General features: G+C 39.2%; 1 protein-coding gene and 1 pseudogene across 1 annotated transcript in view; one reads left to right on the plus strand and one right to left on the minus strand.

Annotated features, from left to right (window-relative positions):
* UBAP2 (ubiquitin associated protein 2) overlaps positions 1-20,932 on the plus strand; it is a 106,158-nt gene that overhangs the window by 16,660 nt on the left and 68,566 nt on the right. Inside the window, exon 2 of the mRNA XM_015560466.1 lies at positions 14,251-14,390. Within this exon, the coding sequence (XP_015415952.1) occupies positions 14,251-14,390 (140 nt within the window). The remainder of the gene's footprint in view (positions 1-14,250; positions 14,391-20,932) is intronic.
* Positions 17,856-20,932, minus strand: part of LOC102763185 — a 4,745-nt pseudogene continuing 1,668 nt past the window's right edge.

A 20,932-nucleotide genomic window follows, 5' to 3' on the forward strand; every position in this document is an offset into this window, starting at 1 on the left:
AGAAACATTGATTTGTAGTTCCACATATTTATCTATACATTGGTTGCTTCTTGTATGTGCCCTGGCTGGGGATTGAAACCCCAACGTTGGCAAATCAGGAGGATTTGCCTAAAACTCAGCTACTGGCCAGGACTGGTTTCCTCCAGCTTTTTAAGATTTTCAAATCTATAGAAGCTGAAAGAGTATAACAGGGAACACATGTATACCTACTTAACATTTTCTCACATTGTCTTTTCTCTCTACTACACATGTTATCTTTTAAGGCTAAGTAAATTAAAAGTGCGAAGATCTTCATATTTATACCCAAACTAGAGGCCCAGTGCATGAAAATTCATGCACTGGAGGGGGTATCCCTCAGCTCGGCCTGCCCCCTCTCACAGTCCGGGAGCCCTCAAAGGCAGGAGGCGATGCCCCATCACACCTCTGCTGCTGCCACTGCTGGCAGCGCAAGCCTCAGCCGGCCCTGGTTACCTGAGCCTCAGGCAGCCCTGAAATGCTTTTTGCAATGACCTCTTGGTTCATGGGATGATGCTCAACCAACTGAGCCACATTGGCCAGGGCTGGTTGGAGAACTTTAAACACTATTGGTCTGGGCATGACTCAGTGGTTGAGCGTTGACCTTTGAACCAGGAGATCACAGTTTGATTCCCGGTCATGGCACATGCCCGGGTTGCATGTGGGAGGCAGCCAGTCAATGATTCTCTCTCATCATTGCTGTTTCTATCTCTCTCTCCCCATCTCCCTTCCTCTCTAAAATCAATAAAGATATAAAATAAAATAAAAACAACAACAAAAAACTATTGGTGGTGCCCTGGCTGGTTTTGCGCAGTGGTTAGAGTGTAGGCCCTCAGATTGAAGGGTTTTAGTTCAGTTCCTGGTCAAGAGCACGTACCTTGTTTGCTGGCTTGGTCCCCAGCCCCCCTGTTGGGGCTTATGTGGGAGGCAACCAACCAATGTGTATCTCACATCAATGTTTCTCTCTGTCTCTCCCCCTCACTTTCACTTTCTCTAGAAAAATCAATGGAAAAAATATCCTCTGGTGAGGACTAACAAAAAACAAAACAGAAAGCTATTGGTGTCTGGGTCCTATTCTGATTTTAATAGGACCTGGTTTCATTTATATTTGGACATGGATACAATGGTATAATTATCTATTGCATATGCTGTCAACCAGGGTTGAGACTCTCATGTTTCAGGAAGTAGTGGTTTTTCTGGGCTTCTAACTTGTTTTTACTATTTTATTGGTTCCTTGGGCCCACTGTGCCACCAGTGATCAGAACATGGTAGGAGATAATAGCATAATTATTCAGTGCAGGCATACCTTGTTTTATTGAGCTTCACAGGTATTGTGTTTTTTACAAAGGGAAGGCAAACCCTCCACTAGAAAAAGAAAAAGATGACTACTCACTTTATTATGGTAGTCTGAAGCTGAAACCACAATATCTCCAAGGAAAGCCTGTAATTCCTTGTTGCCAGAGCCTGTGAGGAACTTGGAAGTTCTCAGAAATGGAGAGTTAAAGCAAAAAGCAGACTATAGTTGTACCACTGTATATATTGGTGGGTACAAATTCTGGGGGAGCAAGACTAGAAAATAATATATAGGAAGGTAAACAGAATTTGATAGAAGTAGAGAGAAAACAGACTGTTTAACAAGAGTTTTTACTGGATTTATGAGAAGTCAATGTTATATTGTAAGTGGGTAATTTATAGAAATTATTTTTTTATTTGGCTAGTCAGTTTTTAATTAAAACATTTCTTTAAATTTAAAAACAGACCCTTTCCTAGTCCTTGTCTATGAAGTAGTAACCCTCTAATAAAGGTGTCATCTTGGTATTTGGTGGGTACTTATATTAATGTAAGCTAAATAAAGTACAGTATTCTTATAACTTGATAGGTCTTGTGAAATGCTATCTACCTTAGGCCCCCCTTTTTATTTAATTAGTTAATTTATTTTTATTGATTTCAGAGAGGAAGGGAGAGAGATAGAGAGATAGAAACATCAGTGATGAGAGAGAATCATTGATTGGCTGCCTCCTGCATATCCATTATTCGAGGGGATCGAGCCTGCAACCCAGGCATGTGCCCTTGGCCAGAATTGAACCCGGGACCCTTTAGCCCGCAGGCTGATGCTCTATCCACTGAGCCAAACATTTTGGGGCTATTTTATTTTTTTGATAGAGAGAAAGTACTTTAGAAGAAGGGGTAAGACTGGTCATGAATAATGAGAGACTTTTCAAGGGATAAAAGGTCAAAGAATCATATGGTAGCTTTTGAGCTAGGGTTTTTGGATAAAGACTGGGTTTAGAGCCAAGAAATTAGCAGAGTTGGAGCAGACAGATGTCTGGAAGCCACCATAGGCAATTAAATTTCCTTCCTGACTTTAGTTAACTTGAAAGAAATGTGGACATACCAAATAATTTTTTATATTTGTAATGTTTAGGAGTTCACCAGCACTCATCTTTTTCATGGGCAGATTATATACACAGAATAGCAGATGACATTGTGGTTTCCTTGTCAGCCAATCCTGGGCATAGGGGAATTCAACCTTGTCCACCAGCTGCTTGAGTCCTGACACTGCTCTCAGCAGCTGTGGAGAATAAAAGTATCAGCTTGGTCAGCTCCTGGCATGCAGCGCACAAGCAGTTGAGCTGCATGGAATTGGATCTCACACTAGATAAAGTTCCTTGACGCTCTAGCTGCCTAACTCTCTCCAGGTTGGGGAGATAGACTTCCTCTTACTGGCTGCTTTGGGCCTCCAGAATCACTTGAGGTTCTTAATCTAAACTAACCCTGTTCTCTGCAGGAATGAATAAGTGAATTTCCTCTGCAGAAAAAGGATGAGAATAATGAGTATTTTTTGTTATCTTTTCTTAGAAAAATATTTTTCAGTTACAGTTGATATACAGTATTATTAGTTTCAGGTGTACAACTTACGGGTATTTAAAAAATGTATTTTTTTATTGACTTCAGAGAGGAAAGGATAGAAACATCAGTGATGAGAATCATTGATCGGCTATCTCCTGCACTCCCCCTACTGGGGATTGAGCTCGCACCCGTCCATGTGCCTGATCAGGAATCAAACTGTGACCTCCTGGTTCATAGGTCGATGCTCATCCACTGAGCCACACAGGCCGGGGCTATGGGTATTTTCTTAGAAAAAGCAAGAACACAGATTGGAAGTTAAATAAAAATAATAAAACAACTGGCAACAAAAACATGACAATATAGAGTCAAAGGGAGCACCTATGGGTATCTGAAAGGCTGGGATGCTAGGTGAGATTCTGACTCAGAGACAGATCTTTCACATCAGATATGAACTATGCAGTGATGCCAACAGCAGTTAGGTGGTCTTAAAGAAGAGGAAGCTGAATTGGAGCCTTATTATACATCTGTAATTGAACAATTAGCCTTGTAGCCTGGCATAGTGGATTATGAGCACAGAGTGTGGAGCCAGATGGCTGGTTTTAAGTCTTGGCTTTACCAACTAATAGCTGTGAATCTCTGTATGTCTTAGTTTTCTGTTTGTATAATGGTAATAATGTTAGTATATACTTCAGAGTATTGTTGGGAAGGTTAATGACTTAATACTATACATACTAATAAAGCACTTTATTGGTATCTGGCACATAGTAAACAGTATGTGTTTGCTGTTACTATTACTGAACTGGATTTAGGCTTTTGGGAATGAGTGAGTAAGTCCTTCTTATAGACGAAGGACCACCTACCTGTTCTTGCCAGATAGTACCAGCACCATTGGCTTTAGTACTGCGTGAACAGCATCTCTGAGCATTCTTTTTAAAAATTGGTTTGAAAGAGACAGACAGACAGATGTCGATTTGTTGTTCTACTTGTTTATACATTCATTTGTTTATGTGCCCTGACCAGGGATTGAACACACAACCTTGGCATACCTGGACACCAGTTGTACTACCTGGCCAGGGCCTCTCTGATCATTCTTGGTAGAGACTTGCTTCTTGAACATAAATTATATATTCTGCTTTTAGTGATTGAGTCTATAGCTGAAAAACTATCCTATATAATAAAAGCCTAATATGCTAAGTGTCCGGTCATCTGGTTGTTCGTTCAGCCAATCAAAGTGTAATATGCTAATGATATGCTAAGACTTCTCAACCGCTTGCTATGGCGTGCACTGACCGCCAGGGGGCAGACTCTCCAACTGGTAGGTTAGCTTGCTGCTGGGGTCCAGCCGATCGGGACTGGGACTGAGTGAGATGGGCCGAACACACCCTGGAGCCCTGCCGCGGTCCCTCCCCGGCTCCGATCGTGCACCATTGGGGTCCCTTGGCCTGGTCTGTGCCCTCTTGCAATCTGGGATCCCTTGAGGGATGTCGGAGAGCTGGTTTCGGCCCGATCCCGTAGGCCAGACCGAGGGACCCCACTGGTGCATGAATTTGTGCACTGGGCCTCTAGTTTCATATAATCTGTATTGATGATATCCTGTTTGAAAAAAGACATTCATTTTGCTTTTTCTGGAGTATAAATTTATTTGCTGCAGTAGATGAGATACTCGGCTCCATTGTATGAACTTTCTGGTTTTAGAGGTACCTTCCAATGCTGACACTTAGTGACACGTGACACTCTTTTTTTAAAAAAAATATATATTTTATTGATTTTTTACAGAGAAAGGAAGGGAGAAAGATAGAAATATCGATGAGAGAGCACCATCGATCAGCTGCCTCATGCACACCCCCTACTGGGGATGTGCCCACAACCAAGGTAGATGCCCTTGACCGGAATCGAACCTGGGACTCTTCAGTCCACAGGCTGATGCTCTGTCCACTGAGCCAAACCGGTCAGGGCGACACGTGACACTCTTAAATAAAAAGTTCTGTGGTGCTTTCACCAAAATCTTCACAGTTTCTCAGCATGTTATCAAGAAGTGTTCTGTAGCTTTTCAGAATGATCAAATGTGCCCTTACGTTTTTTGGGGGGGAGGTATATGATCTTACATGGTTTTTAGAAAAAGTTTTATTTAACCATGGTTTTCTGTGTCTTAAAGTTAGAGTCAACTATGAATTAATAGAAGTTTAGGTGGATGTTAAAACAACCATTTACAGTTCATTCTAAACTCTAGAACAGGGGTGGGCAAACTTTTTGATTCGAAGGCCACAATGGGTTCTTTTTTTTTAAAATATATTTTATTCATTTTTTACAGAGAGGGAGATAGTCAGAAACATCGATGAGAGAGAAACATCGACCAGCTGCCTCCTGCACATCTCATACTGGGGATGTGCCCGCAACCCAGGTACATGCCCTTGACCGGAATCGAACCTGGGCCCTTTCAGTCCGCAGGCCGAAGCTCTATCCACTGAGCCAAACCGGTTTTGGCCACAATGGGTTCTTAAACTGGACCAGAGGGCCGGAACAAAAGCATGGATCGAGTCTTTGTGTGAACCTAATATAAATTCAAAGTAAACATCATTACATAAAAGGGTACGGTCTTTTTTTTTTTAGTTTTATTCATTTCAAGCGGGCCGTAGTTTGCCCACGGCTGCTCTAGAATCACTTGAAAACTCAGCTGTTTTATTGCAACTAATTTAGGCCATTATTACACTTTAAGTAACCTAGGAAGCTTTATATAGTTTTTTGCTGATTTAGTTTTTAAGGAGGTTAAAGATGAGAGCATTGGAAATCTTGCTCCCCTGGGATTTTGTCAGTTTGGCTCAAATAAACGTATGAAAATTAAAAAAAAAAGAGGTTAAAGATATGTATAGTAGCAGTTCTTACCTGTGTTAAAATCTGTCACACCTTTTAAGTTAATTTGAATGAGGTGAGATGAATATGGGTTTTAAAATTTGGTTGGGTAGGTTGAAATAACCTGGTGCTTTCTTTAGCTCTAGAACCTGTGATATGTATGTTTGAGATTCTACTGAATTATTTTTAGAATCTCTTTCTCTTGTCTATTTCTATTCTAAGAATTCTGCTGGAACCTGTTCCAGGGTAGTAGAACTCTTGGGAACGGAGAGTGATGGAAAACAAGTGGAAACTGAATTCCTATGATTTGGCAACTGGGTGCTTATTGTAGAAGCCTTACTTTTTACTATATATAATTCTTTTTCCAGAAAAGAAGTCATAGAGTTTTCCCATATGACAGTATGTTAGTTAAAGGTACTGATTTTTATAGTCTAGTTTCCATATTTATTTTCACAGTTCATTGGTGGTAACAGTTTTTCAGGGTGTTCATAATTTTGGTAACTGTATGCTCTTACCTTGATTTATGAATTCACTATCTCTAGAAGTTTTATATAAAGTTAATATATGGCCCTAGCCAGTTTGGCTCAGGGGATAGAGTGTTAACCTGCGGACTAAAGGGTCCCAGGTTCAGTTCCAGTCAAGGGCACATGTCCAGGTTGTGGGCTCAATCACCAGTAGGGGCATGCAGGAGGCAGCCAATCAATGATTCATCGGTATTTCTATCTCTCCCTTCCTCTCTGAAAAAAATCAATAAAAGTATATTGAAAAAAATAAAATAGGATTAATACATGAAAATTTGAAGTACCTCCCCCCCCTGCCCCCCATGCTTGCACTGTAAACTCGCAGTTTTATCTCTGGAAGTTGAACAGGAATCAAGCTATTCTGACATTTCAGTGTTAGTGTGGAGAACCATGTTGACAGAAAAATAAGCTGGCCTGAATTTGTTTAGCAAGCATCCTTTAGAAGTATATTCTGGGGTCATCATTATTTAAGGTTTGTTTTTTATTTTTTTTAAGGATTGCACTCTCAATATTCATACCAATGGCTTTTGTAGTAACAATTTATGAATGTATAGCCCAGAACAATAAACCTTAATTAAAAGAGAAAAATGATTATTCCCCCAAAATAATAATTACATTTAAACTATGCAATGTACTTTTCATGTTTCACAAGGCAATTATCCTGGTTCAGCCATGGATCAGGGGCCATTACTTACAGTCTAATGACCTATTCATTATCAAATGTGGATTGATGATTAGACTGGAAATATAAATTCTTAATATTTATATTGAGGCAGCGAATTAGCAAAATTTTAGTAGTTTGAAACAAAAAAGAGCTTACGGTTTTTCTGATTGCCAAGTGAGGATTCTGGCACATTATAGAAAAATATTTGGTTGGAATAGCAAGGCTACTCAGACTAAAAGTTTTTTGTAAATCAGAAAACTCTTATTTTACTTTGGGGTTGGGCATACAATGCAATATACAGATGATGTATCATAGAATTGTATACTTGAAGTATATAATTTTATTAACCAATGTCACCCCAGTAAGTTAAATTTTAAAAAAACATGAAATCTTGGCATCCATTCAACTTAGCTTAAGTTTATTTTTGTACATGCAGATTTTCATCACCAGATGGCACTCCTATAAGAAGAAATTCTCATTTTGTTACACTTAATGTGTTTAGTTTATTTTCATAAATGGGCACCAAGTAATAAACAATTTAAAAGATAAATGGGAAAAGGGTTATAGAATTTAGTTTAAAAAAAAGAACTGTTTGGAAATCTGTAAGTACAGTCATGTGCCATCTGAGAAATGTTTTAGGCAATTTCATCATTGAACTAACATCATAGAATGCACTTACACAAACCTAGATAGTATAGCCTAGGCTGCAAGCCTGTACAACATGTTACTGTATTGACTACTATAGGCAGTTGTAACACACTGTTAAGTATTTGTGTATCTAAACACATCAGAGGTACAGTAAAAGTATTGAATAGAAGATTTAAAAAATGTTACAGCTGTATAGGGTACTTACCAGTCATGAAGCTTGCAGGATTGGAAGTTGCTCTTGGTGAGTCAGTGGGTGAGTGGTGAGTGAATGTGAAGACTTAAGACATTACTGTGCACTACTGTAGACTTTATAAATACTGTACTGTAGGCTACACTAAATTTATAAAGCAACATGAGATTAAACCAAGCACAAGAGAGGATGATGCAAACAAGAGACATGAGATGCATGATGCTGCTGCTAGTGTTTGATAGCAAACTTGAAAAATTTTCAATTATAGTTGACATACTGAATTGAATAATTAATTGAATAATATAAATATTATTTTGTATTATTTCAGGTGTACAGTATAATGGTACAGTTATATAATTTACAACATGATTCCCCCACATGGTACCCACCTGGAACCATACATAGTTATTACAGTATTATTGACTATATTCCCTGTGCCGTACTTTATATTCCTGTGTCTGTTTTGTAACTACCAATTTGTATTTTTTAATTCTTCCCCCCTTTTCATCCAGCCTTCTAGTCTCTCTTTCCTCTGGCAGCCATCAGTTTTTTCTCTGTATCGATAAGTCTGTTTTGTTTGTTCCTTTATTTTCTTTAAGAGCCCACGTATAAATGAAATCACATAGTACTTGTTTTTCTCTGTCTGACTTTATTTTACTTAGCAAACTTTTTTTAATAAGTAGAGTGCACCACCACAAATATGTTGCACTGTGATGTCATGACAGCTTTGATGTCACTAGGTGATAAAAAATTTTCAGTTCCATTACAGTCTTACTAGAGGCCCTGTGCACGGATTCATGCACAAGTCGGGTCTGGCTGGCCTACCCCAGTGGGGGCCCATGGTTGTATATGTAGTCCATTGTTGACTAAAACATTGTTATGGGTTACATGACTATAAACTAAAAATGATTTTAAAAATTCTTTATATGCTTTTATTGATTCAGAGAGGAAGGGAAAGGGAGAGAGATAGAAACATAAGTGATGAGAGAGAATCATTGATAGGCTGCCTCCTGCTGGGGATTGAGCCCACAAACCGGGCATGTGCCCTGACTGGGAATTGAACCATGACCCCCTGATTCATAGGTCCACGCTCAACCACTGAGCCAGACTGCGTGGCTAAAAATGATTTTTTAAAAGGTTTTATCCTAGGAACACCACTTACCCAGGCAGATTTTTTATTGGATGTTTAACTTTAGATACTTGGGATAGAATTATAGAGTATTAGTGTTCAAGGTGAGTTTAGACATAATAAAGTAATTTCTTTACTTCAGAAATACTGTGTTTTTACATTTGTATAATGCTTCACAGTTTAAAAAATATTCATTTATGTATGTTTAGTCATAATTGAGAGCACTAAACTCAGAGAAAGTTCTAAAAATAATGGCAAAACAGTGAACTTACTTCCATTTAATACAACCAAAATTAAGATTTCAAAACAACAAAATCTCAAAATTGTTAAATCCAAAACAGATTCAAATATAGTAAAAAATTTTAAACCATGTTGGGTATGTGAGATAATTCTGGTTAATTGGTTATTTGCTATTATCCTATCTAATAATAGAGAAACATGGTAATTAACCGTAACTTCGCTACCCTTCCCATTGGCTAATCAGCGAGATATGCAAATTAACTGCCAACCAAGATGGCGGCGGACAGCCAGGCAGCTGAAGTGAACAGGAGACTTGCTTGCTCCAGTGATGGAGGAAGCCAACGTTCCCCCCCTGCCGCTGCTGGCCTCTGAGCTGCAGTCTAAGCAACAATGTTGCAAATATAGAAGCTAAACAATCCCCAGAAACATGCTTTCAGCTGGCCGGCCTTGGAGCTGGAGCCGAAACAGTGTTTCAATTATAGAACCAAAACAAACCCAGAGACCTGCTTTCAAAAGCCGAGGTCTCAGAGCTGGAGCCGGGCCTCAGAGCTAAAGCTGACTCTCAGCTCTAGTGACAGCCATACAAGGTAAATAAATCCCCCCCCCAAAAAAAAGAAAAAAAGGAGAGGTTGGGAGCTTAAGTCGCCTGCCAGCCTGAAAATGGCCCTCATCCCCTCAACGGGGCAGACGCTCAATGCAGGAGCTGCCCCCTGGTGGTCAGTGCGCTCCCACAGGGGAGGAGCTTTGCTCAGCCACAAGCCAGGCTGATGGCTGCCAGTACAGCGGTGGTGGTGGGAGCCTCTCCTGCCTCCTCAGCAGTGCTAAGGATTTCCAACTGCAGCTTAGGTCTGCTCCCTGCTGGCAAGTGGACATCCCTCTAGGGCTGCCAGGCTGCCAGAGGGATGTCTGATTGCCATCTTAGGCCCAATCCCCCTGGGGAGAAGGCCTAAGCCAGCAGGTGGTCATCCCCTGAGGGGTCATCCCCTGGGGTCCCAGACTGTGAGAGGGCACAGCCCGGGCTGAGAGACCGTCCCTCCCCCCCCGATTGCACAAACTTTTGTGCACCAGGCCTCTACTTGCATATATAAAAGGCAGTACAATAATATACTTGTTGCCTTTATCTAGCATTCCATTTAATAGAGGACCTATTGAAAGACAGGTAAGTAATATTAAGACAGCTAATGCAGAAAAAACTTGGCAAACCTTTTCTAGCTAAAATAGGTTTCAGGGACATAGTTTCTCTTGTGATGTTGAAATTGAAATGCTGAATTATGGTTAGGTTCCTTTATTTTAATTTAAGATCCCCAGGTCAAAAAGCTTATCTAAAAAATTCTAGTATATCATTTCATTAACCTGGAATGTATTATGATTTGTAAATAGAGAAATACTGTTTCACATGTGAATGCTAGCTTTGAGGTCTCCATAACTGATTGTTCCGGAAAACAGAATTCCATCTATTGTTCTTTGAAATTATTGGCTCTGGTATGATTTGGTCTTTCTTAGATCATTCTTTTTGTTTTGTACTTTTCCCCCCCTTATGTTTCTTCCTTTTTTTCATTCTTTTTTTCTTTTGCTTTTTTATTTATATTGCCGCCCCCCCCCCGCCCCCGCTAGTTGCTTTTCTATTTTTGGTGGTGGGGAGGTGTCATTCTTAATTTCTAAAAGTTACCAGCTTCCAGAGCATGTCATTTAAACACACTTACCAAATATCTCTTATGTTAGCAGCTACTGAGTAGTGAAGAGAACAAAAAATAAAATGAGTTTGGGTCTTAACTTATTATTATTAAGGTTAGGAACACAAGTTAATTATAGAAAAATTAGAGAGTAAATCAACTAAAATATGAATTCCATGTAAGTGCTATAGAATTTAAAGGAAAGTTAATATATAAAAAGTATTTGGAAATACATATAATCCTAGAAATCTCTGACCTGTTTTGGATTATTTTTTAAAAAATATATTTTATTGATTTTTTACAGAGAGGAAGGGAGAGAGAGTTAGAAACATCAATGAGAGAGAAACATCAATCAGCTGCCTCCTGCACACCCTCTACTTGGTTGATGTGCCCACAACCAAGGTACATGCCCTTGACCGGAATTGAACCTGGGACCCCTTCAGTCTTCAGACTGACGCTCTATCCATTGAGCCAAACCAGTTAGGGCTGGAATATTTTGAAAATGACTTTAATAGAAACCTAAGGGCTTGTTGGGGTGATCTCCTATTTGAATAATTTGGTTTTATTTTATTTTTATTTTTTAAAATTTGGGGCTCTAGGTTAGGCAAATTTAGCCAGCTTTTTTTTTTTTAAACATGTTTTTATTGACTTCAGAGAGGAATGGCGAGGGAGAGAGATAGAAACATCAATGATGAGAGAATCATTGATCGGCTGCCTCCTGCATGCCCCCTACTGGGGATCAAGCCCGCAACCTGGGCATGTGCCCTGACTGGAATCGAACTGTGACCTTTTGGTTCATAGGTCGACACTTAAGCACTGAGCAACACTGGCCGACCTGAATTATTTGCCTTTATACTTCTGTTTTACAATGCCAAAAGATAAAATGGTCCTGAACTTGCCATTTTGATTTTGCATGTTTGAGTATTTTATCAGGTTATATTGTTCATTTTAAGGTAAAATTTTTCAAGTATATATTATTTTTAAAAATATATATATTTTTATTGATTTCAGAGAGGAAGGGAGAGGGAGAGAGAAACATCAATGATGAGAGAGAATCATTGGCCGGCTGCCTCCTGCATGCTCTACCGGGGATGGAGCCCACAACCTGGGCATGTGCCCTGACTGGAATCTCACTGTGACCTCCTGGTTCCTAGGTCAGTGCTCAACCACTGAGCCACACCGACTGGGCATTAGTTGACTTCTTTTTATTTCTGAATAATATTCAGTTGTATGGTTGTGCTATAGATTATTCACTCTTTGAAGGATATTTTTCTTATTTCCACTTTTGGGGGACTGTGAATAAAGGTGCAATGAGTACTGTATTTAGATAGTTTTTGAGAAAAGTAGCCCATGGCTATCCCAAGTTACAAGGGAGGCTTAGAAATTGAGTATTTAACTTTTTGCCTTCTTTACCAGAGGAGGACAGAAAAAATGGTATGTTGTAAATGGATTTTGGTAGCTAATTCATGGTGTCAATTGCCAGCAGCTGCTGCTTGGTTTGCTCTTGTTTTTGTTTAGTTTGTTCCAGGAGCTTCCCGAGTTTGAGATATTGCATATGTGAACTGAACTTTTTCTCTCATCACATTGGTTGGTATCTTTGCTGAGTGTAGAATTCTAGGTTGGAAATTAAACTATGGTGTTTGTTGCTGCTGCGCTGTTTTTAAAATTGTAAAATGTATATAATAATGAAATTATTAAACAATAATTGTCCATTTCCCCTACTCCCAGACCTGGTAACCACCATTCAACTTTATGAATTTGATTATTCTAGTTAACTCATATAAGTAGTCACACAGTATTTGTCCTTTTTGAATGGTTTATTTCACCTAGCATAATGTTCTAAAGCTTCATCCATGTTGTAACGTGTGTCAGAATTTTCATACTTTAAGTTTGAATAATAAGTAATTCATTATGTGTGTGTGTGTACACACACACACACACACACACACACCACATGTGCTTATCCATTCATCTATCCATAGAAACTCATGTGGCTTCCACTTTTAGCTATTGTGAATAATGATGCTATGAACATGGCTGTACATATAATCTCTTTAAGACCCTGCTTTCATCTCACTTATATGTGGAATCTAGAACAAAATAAACTAATTAACAAAATAGGTCCAAGACATGGATGCATAGAACAGAATGACAGATCTCAGAGGGGAAGCGGGTGGAGGGGACAGGAAGAGATTAACCAAAGAACATATATGCATATATGCATAGCCCATGGACAAAGACAGTGTGGTGAAGGCCTGGGATGGGGTAGGGGCTGGTTGGAGCGGGGAAAAGGATGGGGAAATGTGGGATATCTGTAATACTGTCAATAATGAAAAAAAAAAAGACCCTGCTTTCAATTTTTTCTGTCTTGTTTGTATTACTGGAAGTGGAATTACTGGACCATATAGTAATTCTATTTTTAATTTTTTGAGTAACTGCCATGTTGTTTTCTATAGTTACTACACTGTTGTACATTATTTTTTTTTAAAATATATTTTAATGATTTTTTACATAGAGGAAGGGAGAGAGAGAGAGAGTTAGAAACATCGATGAGAGAGAAACATCGATCAGCTGCCTCCTGCACACCCCCCACTGGGGATGTGCCTGCAACCAAGGTACATGCCCTTGACTGAAATCGAACCTGGGACCTTTCATTCCACAGGCTGACGCTCAAACCACCGAGCCAAACCAGCTACATTCTTAACAGCAGTATTTATGGTTTCTAATTTCTCTACATCCTCGCCAAAACTATTTTTTATTAACCATCCTGATGGGTGCGAAGTGGTATTTCATTATTATAATCATGTTTTGGTGGCATATTATATTTAGTTATATGCTTGATACTTAAGTAGGTCTCCAGTAAATATTTGTTGAATAAAGTAAAAATAGATGCACAATTGTTTTGTCTCCTTTGAAGATTTGTTGTTGTTTTTAAGGATTTTTGTGAGTTTATTCAAGCCAAGCTATCGATAGTTGCTGGGAAGCAGATCTCAATGTATTGGGATAATGCTCCTGAGAATGGCAGTTTTTCACCTTGTTTTATACAAGATTTGTTGTTTATAAGAGGCTTTTGCATTAGATATATCTTGCTTCTGGATATCACATTTTGCATTGGATTATTGCCAAGGAAAATTTTGACTGGATGCAGGTTTTATCTGTGTTCATATACCAACTGCAAATGGGAAGAGCAGATAAAACTATATGCAGTATAGTGGTAAAATAATTGCTGGATAAAATTCATGGTATTTGAGCTTTTTGTTTAGAATTGCTGTACTTGTAAACCTTAGACTTTAGATTGCATTAGTAAAAGTGGCTTAAGAGCTGCCAGGAAAATCTAAAATCCTTATTTTCTTGAGAATTTGTATTCGAGAGAATCTTTGACTTATATCATGTTTACTCCTTGCCTTGTATTTTATCCTTGCCATTTACTATGATTGCAAGTTTTGCTCACCATGCCTGCTTTCTTGCAGATTTTCTATTTTGTACGCACGTTATTTTGTATATACTGTATATGATGACTTCAGTGAGCAGTGACCGTTCCCGAAGTGCTCGGGAAAAAACACAAATTTCAGCAACACAGGCAACACAACTACAGAAACAAGTAGTACAGGTAAGTTTCTGTGGAAGTCTTGTGGAAATTAAGGGAGCACATGTGCTTTAATGTTCTTTGTAGGAAACCTCAGGATTTTAAATCTCATTTTTAAAAAATAGATAGTATGACCTAGCTGGGTGACTCAGTTGATTTTAGAGAGGGAGTGAGGGAGAACGAGAGAGAAGAAGAAAGAGAGAGAGAAACATTGATTGGTTGTCTCATATGTATCCTGACCAGGATCAAACCTGCAACATGGGTAAATGCCTTTAACTGGGAATTGAACCTGTAACCCTTTAGTGCATGGGACGACACTCCAACCAGCTGAACCACAGCAGCCAGGGCATGAATAGCCTCTTATCAAAGATGAAATACAAGTTATGAAAAATCATAGGTGCAACCCTGCTAATAATGAAAGAAAGCAAGCAAATTTTATTTCTTTGTTTATCAAATAAGTAAGGATTAAATGCTTGGTCTTTTCAAGGGGGGTCAAATGAAATGTGTTGGGAATGTAAACTGTCTCTGTTTCCCACTCAAGTAAAGTCCTTGGGTTGATTTCCAGAGAATCAGATTCTCCAGACTAGAGGAGGGAGGACTCCCTTCTTCCCAATGGTTGTCCCTAAAAGTTTTTCCATGGGCCCTTTGGGGATGGCTCATTTTCTCTAATTAGAAGAAAAACTGCCAACTGAGTTGAGGGAAGGATTTCTAGGCCCGTAGATTACTAATTTTTCTTTTAATAAAACTATTGTGAGAATTTCTCAAAATAGTATTATAAATAAAACTGTGCATGTTCATTTATCCATTAATCCCACGTCAGGAAAATATCCTAAGGAAAAAACCTTAATCGGGAGGCTTTATTTTGTAAGATGTTTATTGCCCAATTCTAAATGTCCATAGAGGAATTCTGAGGTAACCTATCTAGCCGGTTGTAAGAGAGAAATTTATGAGCTCTCATGAATCAGAATAAACCTGAGTTTTTGGGCCCTGGGTCTGCCACTTTACTAGTTAGTTGATTCACTTAAGTCTCTTTGAACCTCAGTTGTTGTTTTTTTAATTTATTTTTTATTGTTGGCAGTATTACAGATGTCCCTCATTTACCCCGCTTTGTCCCCCTCCACCCAGGCCTCAACCCACCCAGGCCTTCACCACACTATTGCCTCTGACCATGGACTATGCATATCCTATCTAATAAAGAGGTAATATGCAAATCGACCAGCACTCCAACACACACCCCCATGTGGACACAAGATGGCTGGCAGGGGAGGGCAGTGGGTGATCAGGCCTGAAGGGGAGGGCAGTTAGGGGGAACCAGGCCTGCAGGGGAGGGCAGTTAGGGGCAATTGGGTGGGCAGGGGAAGGCAGTTAGGGGCAACCAGGCCTGCAGAGGAAGGCAGGTAGGGGTGACCAGGCCAGCAGGGGAGTGCAGTTAGGGGCAATCGGGCCAGCAGGGGAGCAGTTAGGCGTCGATCAGGCTGGCCGGGGCGTGGTTAGGGAGTGATCAGGCTGGCAGGCAGAAGGGGTTAGGGGCAATCAGGCAGGAAGGCAGGCGAGTGGTTGGGAGTCAGCAGTCCTGGATTGTGAGAGGGATGTCCGACTGCCCAGTGGGATCGGGCCTAAATGGGCAGTTGGACATCCCTCGAGGGGTCCCAGATTGGAGAGAGCGCAGGCTGGACTGAAGGACACCCCACCCGCCCCAGTGCACAAAATTTGTATTTTGTATTCATATTAAGTATTCATATTAAGTTCTTTGGTTCATGTCTTCTTATTATCCCACACCCCACCCCTTTATTTTGTTTAATAGATTCCACCTATAATGAGATCATATGATATTTGTCTTTCTCTGACTGGCTTATTTCACTTAGCATGATAATCTCCAGGTCCATCCATGCTGTTGCAAAGGGTAAGAGATGAACCTCTTACCCTTTTTAAAATCATGCTTTGAGAGTTAGAAAAAAAATTTCGAGTTGTATACATTATTCCTGAATATCTTTTTAGATCCCCAGATGTTAACATTTATCTTTTTTTCCCTCCTACAAAGGAGAAACTGCATGCTCCTTTTCCTCTAAACCTCTTGAGAATAAGTTGCAGATGTGGTGCTTCTTTACCTGTAAATACTTGAATATGTATAGTATTTAAAAAACAAAGATACAAGAACTATCTTTTGCATAATAACAGCACAATTTTAAAAATCTGGAAATCACTTCATTAGCCAACTTAATCTATAGATCATATTTATATTTTCTTGGTTGTCCCAATAATGTCCTCTTAAGTTAATTAAGTCCTTACATTGTATTTAGGTTTTAATTCTCTTTGTCTTCTTTAATGTGAAACTTTCTGTTCCATGACATTGGCATATTTGAAAAATAGAGGCCAATTATTTTGTAGAATGTTTCCTAAGTTCAGTTTGTTTGAGAAATTTCCTCATGATTAGGAAGGGGTTACACATTTTTGGTAAAGATAGTACTGTTCTTAGTGTGTCATATCATGATGAACAGAACATAGGTTTGTCCTGTATACTGGTGATCAGTTTTATCATTTAGTTAAAGTGGTGTTTCTCTAGTATCATGTCGGGAAAGAAAAACTAGTTGTTAAAAATTTAAAATGGTGTCTTATATTCTTTGTAGAGAATGGTTGTAAGGAATTAGAAATTGCATAAGATATGGTCAGGAAGTGGTAACCTTTACTCTTAAGGTATATTTCATATAGGTTATGAAATTAGTAATATTTGAAATTATGCTGGGAATTGCCAGGTTTCTGATCAATTGAGAAAGGATGCAAAATAATACTTACAATGTAGCACAACTGTTTAGACATTCAAGAAAAAAAGACTAGTAACCCTAGCTGGTGTGGCTCAGTTGGTTGGAGCCTCATCTGTGTACTGAAAGGTTGCCAGTTGTTTCTGGTTCAATTTCCAGTGGAGGCAACTGATCGATGTTTCTTTCATATGTTGATGTTTCTCTCCCCCTCCCCCCCCAAATTGGTAAAATGTAACCTCAGGTGACAATGAAAAAAAAAAAAAAGACTAGTAGACTATGTTAATGATATTTATCTTTGGGTGATGGGCATAAGGATAATTTAAAAATATAATCCAGCTATTATATTTTCCAAATTTTCTGGGTGACATCCAACAAAAAACATTTGCGTATACTACGAAAGGTTAAAGTTGATGGTGTGTGGGCAGGCTAAATAGGAATCTCAGATGGTGAATAAAGAAAAATTGCATTTATTTAAAGCAAAGGGGATAGGGATATCCAAAGGGAGGGGCTACACAGCACTGAGCTAAGGAGTATTGGGTCAATGATAGCAGCCCCTAGGACAGTGATGGCAAACCTATGACACTCATTTTTTTGGTTGATTTTTCTTTGTTAAATGGCATTTAAATATATAAAATAAATATCAAAAATATAAGTCTTTGTTTTACTATGGTTGCAAATATCAAAAAAATTTCTATATGTGACACGGCACCAGAGTTAAGTTAGGGTTTTTCAAAATGCTGACACGCCGAGCTCAAAAGGTTCGCCATCACTGCCCTAGGAGATGGAGACTCTTCCTTATATGCAGTCACTGGTGGGAAGCTTTTATAGTCAGTGAATTCTGGGGTCTTGGTTGATGGGTTTAGGCAGTGGGGTTGGGTCAACAGGACTGTGGATGGATGATTGGGCGCTTCTTGGCAGTTTTAGTTCTTTATATGGTTGATTCCTAGTGTCCTCCATTTCTTGTCTAGCAAGTCTTCCTGGTCTTTGTTCTCCTGTGGCGGGAAGCTTACAAAATGGCTGTTAAGAATTATATTGCCTTGTAAGTCCTAACATACTATAAAAGCTATCAACACTTTATTATGAAAGTAGTTTAGCTCATTATAAGCCAAGTGAATGGAAGAGAGATCCAGAGGAAGAGATTAGTAATGCTGCTTTTCTTGGCAAGAATTTTTCAACTTGACAGTTGTGTTGATGTCACTGATGTTTGTTGTAGGAGAGGGTGCACTAATGTTTAACTTCGAATTGCCAGTTGATTCTGCTTATTCCTCTGATTTCACAAGATATACAGACCTCTTCTCAGTTGTTTGAGCTCAGCCTGGCAAATTTTTTATCATACTCTTAATTTCTGTTTGTTGTTTATCTGATGCTTAATTTTCTTTTGTTTTCCTGGCTGAAGGATAATTTTTATTACTTTTATGTACAGAAAACTCAACAATGTACACTTAGCCCATCTTGGTGGCCAGCTTTTTATCCTTGGCCGTTTCTAGCTTAGCAATGCGAGCCACTGACTTTGGACCCAGGATGTTGCATCCCCATTGGCACGGATCTCATCATATCTGTTGTAATTGGTCTGGATAGCCTCCACCAGCTTAGCCAGAGCACCTTTGTCTTCTGTGTGAAGGTGACGGTGGTGCAGGTCTTCCTGTGGACTAGACGTCCTAGCTTGGCCTTCCCCTTGATAATGCAGTAGGGAACCCACATCTTATGGCACAGGGCAGGCAGGTAGACATTCAGCTCAATGGGATCGTCATGTGCAATCGTCTACCAGCTGTGCCTTCTTGTTCTCACCAGGGTGGTGACAGTGTTACCCCTGCCCAAAGGACAGGTGGCTCCTTGGTGGAGAAATCTCCTTTCCCTGACAGCTTTTTTCTCAGCCTGGGCCAATAATCTCTCTTCTTGCTCTGTCTCTGGTCTGTACTTGTGGGTCAGCTTTAGCAGTTGAGTTGCTATTTGGCCCTTCCAAGGCCTGGGTGAACTGGTTAATGGCAGGAGGCACTTTCAGACGCTTATAAAGAATGGCCCTTTGCCACTACAACTGAATGTAGCAGGGGCATTTGACAAAATGGGTGAGGTCCCTTTGGGTTGTATGTCCTCTCCAATGCCAGAATTCTTGGGCCTTTTCTCAAACGGGATTTACCCCTTTCTTGGCCTGCTTCTCCATGACAGCAGAGACCTGCAAACACCTTCTCTTTAGCCTTCTTTCTTTTTGGTATCTTGGGCGGCAGGAGGAAAGAGCTAATTTTCTTCTTGACTAGGGTAATTGGCAAAGGTAAAAATATTTAAAGGCCTAATTGAAAATATTTTATATTTCATTAATATTCTATGCTAGTATTGCAAAACTGTACTTGTTAAACAGCTGTTAAGTGCCTCAGCTGTGTTTTCAGAAGTTACTTCTATTTGGTCTGTACCCTTTCAAGAATAAAACGGATGATATTATTGAATTGAAATAAAAAGCACATTTGAGTCATAGTACTTAAGCTTAAAAAACTAAGTCTGAATAAATTAGTAATTGGTATTTACCTTATATATGGTAGTAAATAGTGAATTACCCTTGTGGGTGAAATAGTGTCAACTTTGAAATGAAATATATTTTAATAAACACTGCCTTTATAATTATTCAAAGTGTGTTTATACATTTTTGGGATGTATATACATCCATAATATCCTTATATTATGGATGTATATACAAATAAGGTATAAATTGGATCTTTATAGTGTTTATAGTATATAGTATATCTCCCTTTGGACATATACATTCATATATTGTGGCTATGTATACAAATTAGGTATAAATTTGATATCTATACTGTTTAGGTAGTAATGAAAAATTAGTAAAATGCAGGACCTATCTAGGTAGTCAGTAAACATTATGCTAATAGATATTCACAATAAATTGTGTATGTGTTTTCCTACAAAGTAATGTGTTTATATTCTGGGGTTTTTTTTTTATATCAGAAAAACATGTATGTGCCAAATAAATAGTTTTGATACTAGATGGTTACATTATGGGTCACAGTAATTTTCTTGTGGGGTATGTGAAAATTTTGTAATTTAAGGAAATTTAATTGTTTGAAGCAATGAGTATTAGTGTGCTTGGAAGGGACCACTGGTGGTCCTTGAGGTCCAAAAGGTTGATGACCACTGGCCTAATGTGCAGGTAGGTAAAGTGAGAGTATATATAAGGTCCTATATACACTGGGTAGCATTGAGGTTAAATTGGCTACGTGAGAAGACAGAGTTTCTGTACAAACATTTTTCTGGTTGGAATGGTGTAGCACTGTAGTGGTTCAAATGAGGTCACAATAGGCAGGCATAGGTTGGAATGAAAGGATTGGCCATTAGATTGGAGGGAACAGGCCAAAGCTAGCTGGATCTTGTATAAGGACTAGGGGTTATTTGAAATATACACTGAGTCGCCAGATTATGATGACCACCTGATGTTTGTAGGCAAATTAGCTATAATTTCACGCTGAAGTTGCTAGAGGGCCAGATCATTATAAATAGGGAAGCAGGTTGTTTATCTCAACAGTAGAAGTGATTTTTTTCTGAAGATATGGGTAAACAACGTGATTGAACAGCCTTTGAACGTGGGATATATATACAATGAGTGGCCTGATTATTATGACCACTCCATCAGTACTTCGTTGGGCCACCTTTTGCCTTCAATACTGCGGTGATTCTTCTTGGCATTGACTCCACGAGATGTTGAAAGGTGATGCGAGGAATCTGACACCATGCCTGATGAATAGCACTGTCCAGTTCTGTGAGATTTGATGGTTGTGGAACCAGCTGCCTGATGGCTCTTTT

This window comes from Myotis davidii, unplaced genomic scaffold, assembly GCF_000327345.1.
Source record: "Myotis davidii unplaced genomic scaffold, ASM32734v1 scaffold534, whole genome shotgun sequence".
Classification (NCBI taxonomy): Eukaryota; Metazoa; Chordata; class Mammalia; order Chiroptera; family Vespertilionidae; genus Myotis; species Myotis davidii.